General features: G+C 47.4%; 1 protein-coding gene across 1 annotated transcript; it reads right to left on the reverse strand.

Annotated features, from left to right (window-relative positions):
- Positions 1-2,950: 2,950 nt before the first annotated feature.
- Positions 2,951-15,075, reverse strand: LOC308274701 (alanyl-tRNA editing protein Aarsd1; the record flags this gene model as incomplete). Its single annotated transcript, XM_080712533.1, has 12 exons — positions 2,951-3,086; positions 3,869-3,963; positions 5,489-5,543; positions 6,738-6,829; positions 6,978-7,044; positions 7,367-7,497; positions 7,721-7,837; positions 8,410-8,566; positions 9,663-9,720; positions 10,623-10,782; positions 14,774-14,905; positions 15,037-15,075. The coding sequence occupies 12 exons, from the start codon at positions 15,073-15,075 to the stop codon at positions 2,951-2,953; spliced, it is 1,239 nt and encodes a 412-aa protein (XP_080568659.1).
- Positions 15,076-15,373: the final 298 nt, after the last annotated feature.

The raw sequence follows: 15,373 nt of genomic DNA on the forward strand, positions 1-15,373 counted from the left end.
CTGAAAATCTTCGTCAAAGACAATTTAAGAAGTCAGGTAAGGTGGCACCTGCCTGTAATCCCAGTACTTGGGAGGCTGAGACAGGAGGATCACAGGTTCGAGGACAGCATCAGCAAGTAGTGAGGTTCTCATCAACCTAGCGAGATCCTGTTTCCAAACAATTTTTTTTTTTTTTTTTTTTTGTGGCACTGGGGGTGGAACCCAGAGGCTTTCTACCTCCGGGCTACACTCCAGACTTTTTTTATATTTTATTTGGAAACAGGGTCTCACTAAGTTGCTGAGAGCCTCACTAAGTAGCTGAGGCTGGCTTCGAACCTGTGCAATCCTCCTGTCTCAGCCTCCCAAGCGCGGGGATTACAAGCGTGCGCCACCACACCCGGCTCCAAACAAAATTTTTAAAAAATAGGCTGAGAGTGTAGCTCAGAGTAGCATGTCCCTGGGCTCAATCCTCAGTCACACACACACACACACACACACACACACACACACACACACACACACACACACACAGAGTTTAAGGAGAAGCTGATCTGCTGGCCTTTCTTCCTGCTTTTTTTTTTTTCTGTACTAGGGATGGAACCTAGGGGCATTCTACCTCCAAGCTACACCCCCAGCCCTACTTTTTACTCTTTGTCTTGAAACAGGGTCTAACTAGGTTGCAGAAGGTCTCACTAAGTAGCTAAGGCTGGCCAGGAACCTGTGATCCTGTCTCAGCCTCCCAAGTACTGGGATTACAGACATGTACCACCATGCCTGGCTCCTGCTTCTCCTATTCATTCTAGGCCAAGACTAACTTTTCCTCCACTATTCAAAAACTAACAAACAACAACAAAAAGGCACATGGCTATCATTCCAGCAACTCAAGAGGCTGAGGCAGGAGGATCCCAAGTTTGAGGCCAGCTTGCCAATTTAGCAAAAATCTGCCCAAAATTAAAAAAAAAAAAAAGCCTGGGGGGAGAGGTATAGCTCAGTAGCCAACATTCCTGGATTTAATCCCTAGTTTTTCGTTTTTTTTTTTTTTCATTCCTTTTCTTAAACACACCAACTGTTCCTCTCCCCAGGGCATTAAATAAAGAACCCCGTGACAGGCTTGAATTATATCTCCAGTTAAAAAATAAGTGTTGCTTTATTTTCCTTCTCTTTACACAACCAATTATCGTTTTCCCATAATTTGCTCAGGTGTTTGTCTTTTCCTAATTATTGCAGAATGTTCCCTCTTAGGACACCATGTTCATGTCCCCATTTTCAGGTCAAGAAACTGAAGTTCAGGGAGTGTCTGGGCAGGAGACCAGACATCCAGGATTGCCCGACATAGTCCAGGTCTACGACTGCTGCTCTGACATGAGGTTTGGTAAGCCCATTTCACTCTTTTTTGTTTGTTTGTTTTTTGCAGTACCGGAGAAGGAACCCAGGGGTATTCTACCTCCGAGTGTTAACCCCAGCCCTATCTTTTTATTCTAATTTGTGTGTGTGTGTGTGTGTGTGTGTGTGTGTGTGTGTGTGTGTGTGTGTAACCCAGGAGCATTAAACCTCCAAGCTACACCCCCAGCCCTATCTTTTTATTCTTTATTTTGAAACAAGGTCTCACTAAGTTGCAGAGGGCCTCACTAAATAGCTGAGGCTGTCCCTGAACCATGATCCTCAGGTCTCAGCCTCCCACAGGCTGAAATTACAAGTGTGTGCCGCCACGCCCAGCTCTTAATTTTTTGGGGGGAGGGGGTACTTGGGGTGAAACCCAGGGGCTTTTCTACCTCTGGGCTATACTCCCAGACCTATTTTCTATTTTATTTGGAAACAGGGTCTCACTAAGTTTGCTGAGAGCCTCCCTAAGTAGCTGAGGCTGGCTTCGAACCTGCGCGATCCTCCTGTCTCAGCCTCCCAAGCAATGGGATCTTATTTTTATTTTGAAACAGGGTCTCACTCGACTGATGAGAGTCTCACTTCCCGTGGCTATCCTCAAACCTGTCCTAACCTTCCAAGTACTAAGATTACAGGCATGTAATCGTCCAGGTACTAAGATTACCAGACATGCCTGGTCTTGGAGCACCTTTCTACTATATACTTTTGTGACTTCTTGACCTATTTGCTGTTATTAATACATTTAGTTCTAAATCACAGATTGGAGGATGGGGAAAAAAAAGGGCCAGAGATGTCTCATGGGCAGAGCATGTGCAAGGCCCTGCATTCTGTCTCCAGCACCAAAAACAAATATAATTTTGAAAAGAGAGAGAGAAAAGAAGAAAATAAAGAGATCTGAATGAGGATAAGTCCTGGATCAAGCTGCCAGACTGGCCTGTACTGTCCATGGACAAAGGTTTCAGCTGGGCCTAGACAAAGTAGCACATCCTCAGCACCGTGTCCACTTACACAGGTTACGCCCAACAGCCACCAAAGGAGGAAAGTACTTAGCCAGGTGTGGGGGGGCACGCAGGCCACAGCCAGCCTCGGCTACTTAGTGAGACACTCTGCAACTTAGACAGTGTCCAAATAAATTGCAAAATAAAGAAGTTTTAAAAAGCCACATGCTTATAATCCCAGCATTTGGGAGGCTGAGACAGGAGGATCACAGTTCGGGTTCAGTTCGCAGACAGCCTCAGGTACTTAGCAAGACCCTTAGCAACTCAGGGAGACCCTGTTTCAAAATAAAGAATAAAAAATAGGTCTGGGGGTATAGCTCAAAGGTAGAATGCCCCTGGATTCCTTCCCCAGTGCCGTAAAACAAAAAAAAAAAAAAAAAAAAGAAATAGATCTGTGGGTGTAGCTCAGAGGTAGAATGTCCTTGGGTTCAATCCCCAGTACTATAAAAGAAAGAAAACTGTCTCTTCACAAACAGATGTTGACTGCATAAGCACACGAGTGCGCTGTACAAAGCAGACAAAGGTCGGTGGGAACAGCGGTTTGGGGTCACAGTCCTTTATTGTCTGGGAGACTCCCGCGGCAGCCCCTGGCCTCACTCCTCGGCACTCTGGGTACCGACATGGTCCTGCAGAAGCGCCTGCGCCTCCGCCCGCCGGCTCAGCTTAGTGGCCTTGCCCTGGAAGCGGCCTTTCTTCCCTGCTCCTTTGCCTTCCAGGACCTCAGCCACCCTGGAGAACAGAGGGACAGTCAGGGGATGGTCTGTGAGGGAAAAGACACAAGAAAACAAGGCAGCCCCATCTTCCCTGGGACCTGGGGAGGGAGAGGAAGCAGAGGCGACTTCTAGAAACCCTTCTTAAAAATATCTGCACAACCAGAAGAGTTCAAAGGTTCCCCAGACAAAGAAAAGACAACGGTTTAGGGAGATGGAAATGCTAATTACCCTGATCAGATCAATTTTACATTGTATACATGTATTATAAATATATTTTGTTTCCTATTTTCATTCTAGCTTTCACATATGAGAGAAAACATAATAAGACCCTTATGTTCTGAGACTGGCTAATCGCACTAGTTCCATCCATTTTCTTGCACGTGACATAATTTTGTTTTCTTTATGGCTCAGTAAAATCCCACTGTATGTATATGCCACATTTCTTTTTCTTTTTTTCTTTCTTTTTTTTTTTTTTTTTTTTTTTTTTTTTGCAGGTCTGGGGATGGAACCCAGGGACATTCAACCTCTAAGCTACACCCCTGCCCTATTTTTTATTCTTTATTTTGAAACCGGGTCTCACTGAGTTGCAGAGGGCCTCACTAAGTAGCTGAGGCTGTCTGCAAACCGCGATCCTCTGGTCTCAGCCTCCTGAATGCTGGATTACAAGCATGCACCACCACGCCCGGCTTATATGCCACATTTCTTTAGTGGTGGTCCTTTTAACAAGTGCAGGGCTGCATTAGTAAGTTAGTAGCTTACAGACTCTCCCACCTGCACAAGAGAGACCATGTACATTACCTGGGCCCCAGGGTCTCCACAGCTTCCGCTGGCCCTGCTAGCAAGAAGAGCCCAGCACCTTTCTCATCTCCCACTGTTAAGAAGAGCAGGGTCTCCTAGGAGGGAGACAAGGAGATGAGCGCATGTGAGGTCAACTCCCCAACCCTGCACTCTCCTCAGCCTCAAGCACAGCTATCGCCCCCTGATGTGATGCTAACAAATAATGATGAAGCCCCACCACTGTGCCCCCCCAAGGCCAAGAAACTGAGAGTGACTAGAGAAACCTAGTTTAATATCAAGGAGGAGCCGGGCGTGGTGGCGCACGCTAGTAATCCCAGCATTTGAGAGGCTGAGACCGGAGGATTGCTGTTCGTGGACAGCCTCAGCTACTTAGTGAGGCCCTCTGCCACTCAGTGAGACCTGGTTTCAAAATAAAAAGAACAAAAAATGGGGCAGGGGGTGTAGCTCGGAGTTCGAATGCCCCTGGGTTCCACCCCAGACCCGCAAAAAAAAAAAAGCAACTTGGGAGTCAGGTATAGTGGTACAAGTTTGTAATCCTAATATTTGGGAAGCTGAACCAGGAGGTTCATGAGTTCAAGGCCAACTTTAGCAACTTATGTAGACCCTATTTCAAAATTTAAAAAATAAAAAGAACACCCCTGGGTTTAATCTCTAGTACTACCAAAAACAAACAAATGAACAAAAAAACCAAAAAGCAAAGAAAGAGCTAGGAAACTGATAAATGTGACAGCCCTAAAGATTAATTGTACTGATCTAGTAGGGTATGGTGGTACGTACTTGTAATCCCAGTATTTGAGAGGCTGAGACAGGAGGACCATAAATTCATAGAAAGCCTCAGCAATTTAGTGAGGCTATCAGTAACCTAGTGAGACCCTGTTTCAAGACTAAAAAATTTATAAACAGGGCTGGGGGTATAGCTCAGAGGTAGAACATCCCCAGGTTCAATCCACAAAACAAAAGTATTTATCAGTCACCTTAAAGAGAGAGCTTGGCTCCCAGTTCATGCTAAGAAAATAGTACTGAATGGATTTTTTTTTTTTTTTTTGCAGTACTGAGGATATAACCCAGGGGCATTCTACCTCCAAGCTACACCCCCAGCCCTATTTTTTATGCTTTATTTTGAAACAGGGTCTCACTGAGTTGTAAAAGGGCCTAAGTAGCTGAGGCTGTACAAGAACCGCGATCCTCCTGTCTCAGTCTCCCAAATGCTGGGATTACAAGCGTGAGTCACCACGCCCAGCTGAATGGGTGTGTGTGTGTGTGTGTGTGTGTGTGTGTGTGTGTGTGCGTGTGTGTTACTGGGGATGGAATCCAGAGGCTTTCTACCTCCGGGCTATACTCCCAGACAGTTTTTATATTTTTTTATTTGGAAACAGGGTCTCACTAAGTTGCTGAGAGCCTCATTAAGTAGCTGAGGCTGGCTTCGAACCTGCACAATCCTCCTGTCTCAGCTTCCCAAGCGCGGGGATTACAAGCGTGTGCCACCATGTCCGGCTGAATGGACTGTTTTTAATGTGATGTTTTCATGGTAATGCGAGAGACTCAGGTGAACTAATGTCCTGACTTACATGTCCCTAATCTCTACCCAGAGCAGAATAGAGAAACATATGCTCCTCTTACCTCAGATCCAACCTCATTAGCAATGATATTCATGAACTCGGAATCGCCCTCCTTCCTAAGACAAAGGACACAGACATGAGGCCCAGGCCGGTGTGGAGATCTGAAGCTGCAGGAGGCCTGGCTTCTCACGAGGCTGGCCGCAGTGCTGCCTGGTGGAGCACACAAAGTCCCAGACCCTCAACAAGAAGAACACTGGCAGAAGACCAGCAAGATGTCCTTCTCAGCCTCAGAAGCTTATACATAAAGGTTTGTTTTTATTCCTCTTAAACAGAATTTGAACTGGGCATGGTGGCACAAGCCTATAATCCCAGTACTTGGGAGACTGAGACAGGAGAATCACAGGTTCGAAGCCAGCCTCAGCAAATTAGCAAGACTCTGTTTCAAAATAAAAAATAAGATGGGCATGGTGGTGCACACTTATAATCCCAGCATTTGGGAGGCTGCGACCAGAGGATCGTGGTTCGTGGACAGCCTCAGCTACTTAGTGAGGACCTTTGCAACTCAGTAAGGCCAGGTTTCCAAATAAAGAATAAAAAATAGGGCTGGGGGTGTAGCTTGGAGGTACAATGCTCCTGGGTTCCATCCCCAGTACCGCAAAAAATTAAAACAAATAAAAGCTGGGTGTGGTGACGCACTCTTGTAATCCCAGCATTCAGGAGGCTGAGACCGGAGGATCGCGGTTCATGGACAGCCTCAACTACTTAGTAAGGCCCTCCGTAATTTAGTGAGATCCTGTTTCAAAATAAAGAATAAAAAAATAGGGCAGGGGGTGTAGCTCAGAGGTTGAATGCCCCTAAGTTCTATTCCCAGACCCACAAAAATAAATAAATAAATAATAAAATAAAATAAAGTAAAATAGGGCTGGAGGTGTAGGCTCAGAGGTGAAATGTTCCAGGTTCAATTCTCAGTACCAAAAAAAAAAAAAAAAAAAAGGATTCCGCCAGGATAAGGGTTTAGGAGTGTAGCCTGGAGGTAGAGGGTTTCCAGGAACCCCAGTACCACCAAAAATAAATAAATAAATAAGAATAAATCTATATTATGGTGAAGGAGGGAGGAAAAGTGCTAATAAAAGTTCCAACGTTATGTTAGAATCAAACCCAGGAAATCTGCTTTCCCTAGGGTCTGGCGGTCTACTTGGCCTTGAAAATCCCAGCAAGCAACCCACCCTCTGCTGTGCTCTGCGCACAGGGGAGATGCTGAGCTTTGAGTCCAGCTCAGCCCCGCCTTGTCCCGGCTCCTAATGTCTCACCTGTGCAGTGAGACCACACCTCCCCAGTCTGGGCTGTTCTTGAGACTGTGGGCGGTGTGCACGGCCAGGTCTCTGAGCAGATTCAAGTTGTTCTGGAATGGATGTGACAGAACCGTAGGCAGGGGGCCAGTGTAACAGGGAAGCACCATCTTCCCTCCACCTGGTCCCCCTCGCTGCCCCTTCCGCAGCCAGGCTCTGTCCAGGCAGAGCTCGGGCCCTCCCGCTGCCGGGGACAAGCACCTTCTGCAGGAGCTTGGTGGAGTTCTGGAGCTTTTTCACTGCTTCCACGTGCTCCTCTGCTCCACACCTGCGAAGTCAAAGAGAGCAGCCCAGATGCACACAGCTGCTTCCAGCCTCAGGGATGCAAAACAAGGGTGCCTTCTTTTCTAAGGTGCCGCCCTCCCAATGGGGACCCGGGACATTCCGAGGAGGCCTCTGAGGCAACGGGGGGGTGGGGGGAATACAGGGGAAAAACCATCTTGTGTGGGTCTGACGTAAAGTCTAAAGAACTTTGCTGTTTATGAGTGCACCTTGCCCCCCAGAGGGAAGAGATAATTCTACCTTCCAGGTGGGGAAGCTGCGGCCCAGGGTGTGCAGGGCCCGAGGGGCGGGGTGACTGAGGGACATACTTCAGCAAAGCGGTCAGTGCTTTCTCAGTTCCATGGCTTCTCTCCATCCACTTCAGCACCCGGTTCCCAGCCAGAAAGATCAGATTGGTTTTGTTCTTTTTCCCCTTCTCAGTGCCCAGAATCTTAATGACCTACATGAAGGAGGTAACACACATACACACACACACACACACACACACACACACACACACACACACACACACACACACAGTGGGCCTGGGACCTCAGAGCAAGAGACACAGACCTCTTCCCCAGCTCTGAAGCAAAAGAGGAAAGAGTCCACCTAGGACTCCTAACCCCCACCTTTCCAGCCCTGTGGCAGCCCTCTGCTCCCCATAGTCCCCCCACACCTACCTGAAGGTCACTGAGATTGCTCACATGGGTCCCGCAGCACATGTTGGAATCAACACCCTCAATGGTAACCACTCGAATGGGACCGGCATGATCATCTGGCAAGCCCCGGCCCCGCACCTGGACGAGGAGTGGAGAAAGGCTGGCTTGCTTATTTATTTATTTATTATTTATTTATTATTTATTTATTTATATTTATTTATTTTAGGTACCAGGGATGGAACCCAGGGGCATTCTACCTCCAAGCTACACCCCTGGCCCTTTTTACTTTTTTATTTATTTATTTGTTTGTTTGTCTGTTTGTTTATTTTGCTGGGTGCTGGGGTTCCTGGAAGCCCTTCTACCTCCGGGCTACACTCTCAAACATATTTTATAATTTCTTATTTGGCAACAGGGTCTCGCAAGCCAGTGGGGCTGGCTTCAAACCTGCGCGATCCTCCTGTCTCCGCCTCCCAAGCGCGGGGATGACAAGCGTGCGCCGGCACACCCAGCCTTTTACTGTTTTATTTTGAAGCAGGGTCTTGCTAAACTGCTGAGGGTCTCACTAAGTTGCAGAGGCTGGCTTTGAACCTGTGATCCTCCTGTCTCAGCCTCCCAAGTACTGCGATTACAGGCCTGCGCCACCACGCCTGGCTTGGGTGAATTTTGATGAGGAGCCCAATCTGCAGAGGCCGCCTCCGGGTCCCCCTCACCTGCTCCACCTCGGGATCATCCGGGCTCAGCTCCCGCACACTCACAGGCAGCCGGTCTCTAATTCTTTCGTTGACGCTCTGCTCAATGGAAGCTACTTGCTCCGCTGTCACGGAGGGGCCGTCCAGCTCTATCACACACCTCAGCCGCCCTAACTCCCTGCCGGAGGGGAGCGGTCACAGGAGGCTGATTATGACAATGAAGGAAAGTTCACAAAGAGCCAGGCAAGGTGGCACACACCTGTAATCCCAGAGACTCAGCAGACTAGGGTAGGAGGACCACAAATGTGAAGCCAGCCTGAGCAATTTAGCAAGATCCATCTCAAACTAAAGTTAAAAAGGCTGAGGATGCAGGTCAGAAATAGCGTGCATAAGACTCTGTACCATTCCATTCCCAGTACCACGAGGAAAAAAAAAAAAAAGCTTACAGAAAGAATGCTCATAAGCTCATATAAAAGATTTTATTTAATCCTTCCCACATACTATAGGGACTGGGGGTAGGGATTGCCTTTTTTTTGTGTTGTGTGTATGGTACTGGGGGTGGAACCCAGGGGCATTCTACCTCTGAGCCACACCTCCAGCCCTATTTTTTATTCTTTATTTTGAAACAGGGTCACACTGAGCTGCAACCATGAACTGTGATCCTCCTGTCTCAGCCTCCCAGATGACAGGATTACAAGCGTGCGCCACCACACCCGGCTGTCATTCCCATTTTATGGTGAAGGCTATCGAGCAACATGATCAAAGTCAAGCAGCCTGTGCGTGGTAGGCCCAGGATCCCTCACCTCAGATCCCTGAGCTCCACATTCCATGCCCTCTCCCAGGCGAAGGCTGAAGCCTCTACTCTCATCCTTGGGTTTCCTCTAAGAAACACGAGGTCATCCTACCACCCCATCTTTGCAAAGGAGGAAGCAGCCAACTCTGAGCACGACCCTTTATCTTTTTAAATTCTCCTTCATTATTATTATCATCATTATTTTGGTACTGGGGATTGAACCTAGGACATTCTACCTCTAAACTACACCCACAGCCCTTTTTATTTTTATTTTGAAACAAGGTCTCACTGGGTCGCTGAGGCTGGTCTTGAACCTACAGTTCTTTGGTCACAGCCTCCCACGTGCTGGGATTACAGGACTGTGCCACCACACAGGGCTGAGCGTTACCCTTTCTTTTATCCTCCGACTCCCACCCATCGCTGAGACAAAGCTAGTACTAGGTATCCAGGCCCGACAGCTAGTCCTGGGCCTCCTGCTCACCACGATGTTGTCTTCAACCCAAAAAGCTGGTCGGCAACTGCTGTGATGAGATGCTGCCCTAAGGAAAGAGAGCAAGAGACAGAAGAGTGAGAGGCCCAGACAGCGACGAATCACGGAGTTATACCATGTGGAACACCTGCTAGGCACTGGGTAATGCCCACTTTTTGAAACTGTGTGTGTGTGTGTGTGTGTGTGTGTGTGTGTGTGTGTGTATAGTAGTAGTAGTAGTAGTAGTAGTAGTAGTAGTAGTACTATGGATTGAACCTAGGGGCCTCCAAACTATATCTCCAGCCTATTTTATTTTTACTTTGAGATAGGGTCTCATTAGGTTGATGAGAGTCTCACCACTTGCTGAGGCTGTCCTCAAACCTGCAATCCTCCTGTCTCAGCCTCCCAAATACTAGATTACAGGCGTGTGCCACCACACACCCAGCTGGTAATGCTTCAGATACTTTACTGAAACTTGTCACAAGAATTCTGCTCATTTTGGATATTTTTAATTTGAACAGCTCACAAGACATCAGCTAGAGCTATCAAGTGGGAAATTGGCAATACTGAATACCAGTGGCTATTCTAAAATGTTTTACTTCAATAATTCATATTACTTTTGTAACATTTATCATATGCTGCCTGACTCAGAGCTGATTCTGTGTATATCTGTCTCCTCTAAAAGATTCCTAAGGCCGGGCGTGGTGGCGCACACTTGTAATCCCTGCACTTGGGAGGCGAAGACAGGAGGATCGCGCAGGTTCGAAGCCAGCCTTCGAAGCCAGCCTCGCTGGCTTAAAGAGACCCTGTTTCCAAATAAAAATATAAAATAGGTCTGGGAGTGTAGCCCAGAGGGTTTCCAGGAACGCCAGTACCACCAAAAAAAAAAAAAGAAAAGATAGTCTAGTCATCAGGGTGTTCCCACGCATGGCAACTGTAGCTCCTGTGTGTCTCCCATCGGGTCCCACATACCTGAGTGTTGCTGCATGTGGTCAAACCTCCGCTCCCAGTCCACCCGCACCTGGACCTGGCTCCCAGGGGCCAGAGCTGTCTGTGTGAAGTGTTCAGCCTGAGCCCCGCGGCGGGTCACTCTGAGCACAGCGATCTCATTGATTGTACCACGGTCATCAGGCTGGGGGAAAGAAAGAAAGGTAACCAATGGTGAGGCTCAACTCACCTTGCCTCCTAGACACAAAGATCCTCTAAGGAAAACCTATGAGACATAGACCCAAAATTTGAGTTCCCAAAGGGAGGAGGAGGAGGAGGAGGAAGAGGAGGAGGAGGAGGCGGCGGTGGCGGCAATGGAAAAAAGGTGAGTTTACTTTGTTCCAGGAAAGACTTCTCTGTTCTACTCTTTACTCTTCAAGTTAGAATAGCAGGATTAAAACAGAAAGAGATTGTGGGACGTGATGGCACCTGCCTATAATCCCAGTACTTGAGAGACTGAGACAGGAGGATTGCAGTTTCAAAGTCATATCCTCAGCAATAGGATAAGACTCTCAGCAACTGAGCAAGACTCTGTTACCAAACAAAAAAAATAAAAAGGGCTGGAGTATAGTAGAGCAAACCTGGGTTCTATCCCCAGTACCACATTAAAAAAAAAAAAAGAGAGCAAATAGCGAGAGTGGAGGATAGTAATGAAGATTGTAAAACTCAAAGAACCTTCATCCTCACTGCCATCTCCTCAGTATAGTCTTATTTTTAATAATATCTAAAACAAGCCCCATATGGTGGTGCATGCATATCATCCCAGTACTTTGGAAGCTGAGACAGGAAGATCACAGGTTCAAAGTCAGCCTCAGAAGCCGGGTGTGGTGGCACACACTTGTAATCCCAGCATTTGAGAGGCTGAGACAGAAGGATTGTGGATTATGGCCAGCCTCAACTGTTTTGTGGGACCCTCTGCAACTTAGTGAAGCCCTGTTTCAAAATAAAGAATAAACCAGGCGTGGTGGCACAACTTATAATCCCAGCATTTGGGAGACTGAGACAGGAGGACTGCGGTTTGCAGACAGCCTCAGCTACATTGTGAGGCCCTTTGTAACTCAGTGAGATCCTGTTTCAAAAAATAAAAAATAACACCAGGTGTGTTGGCACACATTTGTAATCCCAAAATTCAGGATGCTGAGACTGGAGGATCGCACAGGTTCAAAGCCAGCCTCAGCTACTTAGTGAGGCCCTCCACAACTTAGTGAGACCCTGTTTCAAAATACAGAATAAAAAGTAGGGCAGGGAGTGTAGCTCGGAGGTCAAATGCCCCTGGGTTTCATCCCCAGACCTGCAAAAATAAAATAAATAACAAACATATCAAAGTCAATCACTAAGCCAAGCATGGGAAGGAGGGATGGGGAGGGAACGGGGTGGGAATTGGGTAAGGACTAATTGGCTGATGTGTGCATGTATGCCTCCACCATCTTTCATCCCATTAAGATGTATGAGCCAGGCGTGGTGGCGCATGCTTGTAATCCCAGCATTCGGGAGGCTGAGACTGAAGGATCGTGGTTCGCAGACATCCTCAGCTATTGAGTGAGGCCCTCTGCAACTTAGTGAATTCCTGTTTCAAAATAAAAAATAAAAAATAGGACAGGAAGTGTAGCTAGGAGGTCGAATGCCCCTGGGTTCCATCCCCAGACCTGCAAAAAAAAAAAAAAGTATGACTACAATGCACCAATTAAAAATTTATAAACACCTGAAAACAAGTAAAAAAAAAAAAAAAAAAAAAAAGAATAAAAAACAGGGCTGGGGGTGTAGCTCAGAGGTAGAATGCCCCTGGGTTCCATCCCCAGTACCACAAAAAATAAAATTCCATGAACCACAATCCTGTCTCAGCTTCCTGAGTGCTGGGATCACAAGTGTGTGCCACCATTCATGGTCTCAAAAAAAAATTTTTTTTTTTTTTGCTGTACTGAGGATGGAACCCAGGGGCTTTCCACATCTGAACTACAACACCCCCCCCCATGTTTTTTTTTTTTTTTTTTTAATTTGGAAACAGGGTCTCTTAGGCCAGCATGGCTGGCTTCTAACCTGTGCAATCCTCCTGTCTCCGCCTCCCAAGCACAGGGATTACAAGCATGCACCACCACACCCGGCCTGTTTTATTCTTTATTTGGAAACAGGGTCTCACTGAACTGCGAAGGTTACTAGGTAGTAGCTGAGGCTGTCCATGAACCGCAATCCTCCTGTCTCAGCCTCCCAAATGCTGGGATTACAAGCATGTGCCACCACACCTGGTTCTCAAGAAAAAAAAGTTTTTTTTAAGGGACAGGGCTTGGCATGGTTGTACACTCTTATAATCCCAGTATTTCAGAGGCTGAGACAGGAGGATTGCAAGTTTTCAGCCAGCCTCATCTACTTAATGAGGCCTTCTGCAACTTAGTGAGACCCTGTTTCAAAATAAAGAATAAAAAATAGAGGTGGAGGGTGTAACTCAAAAGTAGAATGCCCTTGGGTTGAATCCCCAGTTCTGAAAAAAAAAAAAAAAACTATAAAAATAAAAATAAAATAAAAAAAGGGGCCAGGGATGTAGTTCAGAGGTAGAACACCTCTGGATTCGGTAGAACACCTCTGGATTCAATTCTCAGACCAGAACCATAAAAACAAATTTTTAAAAAAATGGGGCTAGGGCTGTAGCTTGGAGATTGAATACCCCAGGACCACACAAATAAGCTAGTTGATTAATTAAAATGAGACTTATGGATGGTTGAAGTTAAAGACTCCCTTCCAGTCAGGCGTGGTGGCGCACGCTTATAATCCCAGCATTCGCGAGGCTGAGACCAAAGGATCGCAGTTTGTGGACAGCCTCAGCTACTTAGTGAGGCCCTCTGCAACTTAGTGAGACCCGGTTTCAAAATAAATAAAATAAACAGGGCGGGGGTTGTGGCTTGGAGGTCAAATGCTCCTGGGTTCCATCCCCAGACTTGCAAAACAAAAAAAAACAAAAAAAAAACTCCCTTTCTTTCTTTTTGTGGCTAGGGATTTAACCCAGGGACTTTCTACCTCTAAGCTATACCTCTAACCTCTAACCTGATTTTATTTCTTATCTGGAAACAGGGTCTCACTAAGTTGTGAAGGCCTCCCTAAGTTGTTGAGGCTGGCCACCTGTGATCCTTGTCTCCAGCCTTTTTTTCTTTCTTTCCTTCCTTCTTTCATCTCTAGTCTTTTCTTCTTCCTCTTCTTCTTCTTTTTTTTTTTTTTTTTTTTTTTTTTGTGTGTGTGGTCCTGGGAATTGAACCCAGGAGCACCTTCTACTTCTAACCTATACCCCTGGCCCTATTTTCTGTTTGTTTGTTTGTTATGGTACTGGGAACCCAGGGGCTTTCTACCTCCATGATATACCCCCAGACTTATTTTACTTTTTTGTTTTGTAACAGAGCCTCACTAAGTTCCTGAGAGCCTCACTAAATTGCTGAGGCTGGCTTCAAACCTGAGATCCTCCTGTCTCAGCCTCCTAAGTACTGGCGACATGCCCGTGTGTGTGTGTGTGTGTGTGTGTGTGTGTGTGTGTGTGTGTAACAGCATTTCACTAAATTGCATTAGCTGGCCTTGAACTTTGAATCCTGCCACAGCCTCCCAAGTACCTGGGCTTGCCGTATCTGTGCAATGTACCTAAGGTTCACCGTGTACCTGGTTTCTATCCCATCAGAGATTGAAAAACCTGTGCTCTTTTGTGCAACAGTACTTCATCGGCCTTACCTGACTCCCTCAGGGGCATCTTTTTCAGTGAACACTATAATTCCCACATTAAGGTTTTGCACTTGGCGTTCTGTGTCTCTTCAGCACCACTAGGTAACGGCGATGGCTCACTCCTTCCCTTATTTAGCTCTCCTGAAATGAGCGGCCTCCCACCTAGGACAGCATGCTATTATTCTTTCCCTTTACGCAGCTTTATTTTACTTCTATTACTTATGCCTGGTAGACAGTTACCTCTAAAAAAATGATCCCACGATTATAGAGAAGCTGTCCCGTTCCGTTTGTTTTATCTAAGTATAAGAATGTATTGGTAAATACCTAAGTGAATAAAGAAATGAACTCATGTTCATGTGAATTCATTAGGCTGAGAAGAGGGCAGGGCGCTTTCCACCCGGGCTCTCCCGGGAGAGGCGGGGCTCAGGGCGGCTCCGTACCTGTCCCCCGCCCTCGGGGAAGAGCAGCGTGTCCTCCAGCACCACGTGGAAGCCGGTCAGCGCCTCCTTCTTGCCGTGGCTGCCGTCGGTCTGCAGCTCCGCGGGGCTGCAGGAGACCACGGTGGTGGTGAACTGGGCAGAGAGAGGGGAGAATAAGCCGAGGCTCCGCCCTCGCCACCCGAGACGCAGCCTAGACCCGCACGCCCTCCTCGGCAAACCACCCTCCGCCGGCGGCTTTAGGTCCCTCGCCCGACAGGCCGCACCTCCCGCGCGTAGCTGTCGCGCTGACACCGGAACGCCATCGCTGCCTCCCGGCGCCCGGGACCCACGCGCGCCCGGAAGCGGACGGCGACGGGCAGCCGCGAGGGACAAACTTCTCCAAGGGCGCGCCTCCGCGCAGGAGCCGGGGAAGGGGGAAGGCACGATTGGGGCCAATCTTGTTAAAAACGCGAACCGCCCGCGTTTGGGGTTGTTTTGCAACGGTTTGAAGACCGAAAGGAGAAACGAAACAAAGACTTGAAAAAAGACCAGAAGACAAAACTCACAACCTAAACTTGTTAAGACACGAAGTTCAGCTACGTCTTTGGGCCCCAAAGCTAT

The sequence above is a fragment of the Muscardinus avellanarius genome, assembly GCF_963383645.1.
Source record: "Muscardinus avellanarius genome assembly, chromosome: 16".
In the NCBI taxonomy this organism is placed as follows: domain Eukaryota; kingdom Metazoa; phylum Chordata; class Mammalia; order Rodentia; family Gliridae; genus Muscardinus; species Muscardinus avellanarius.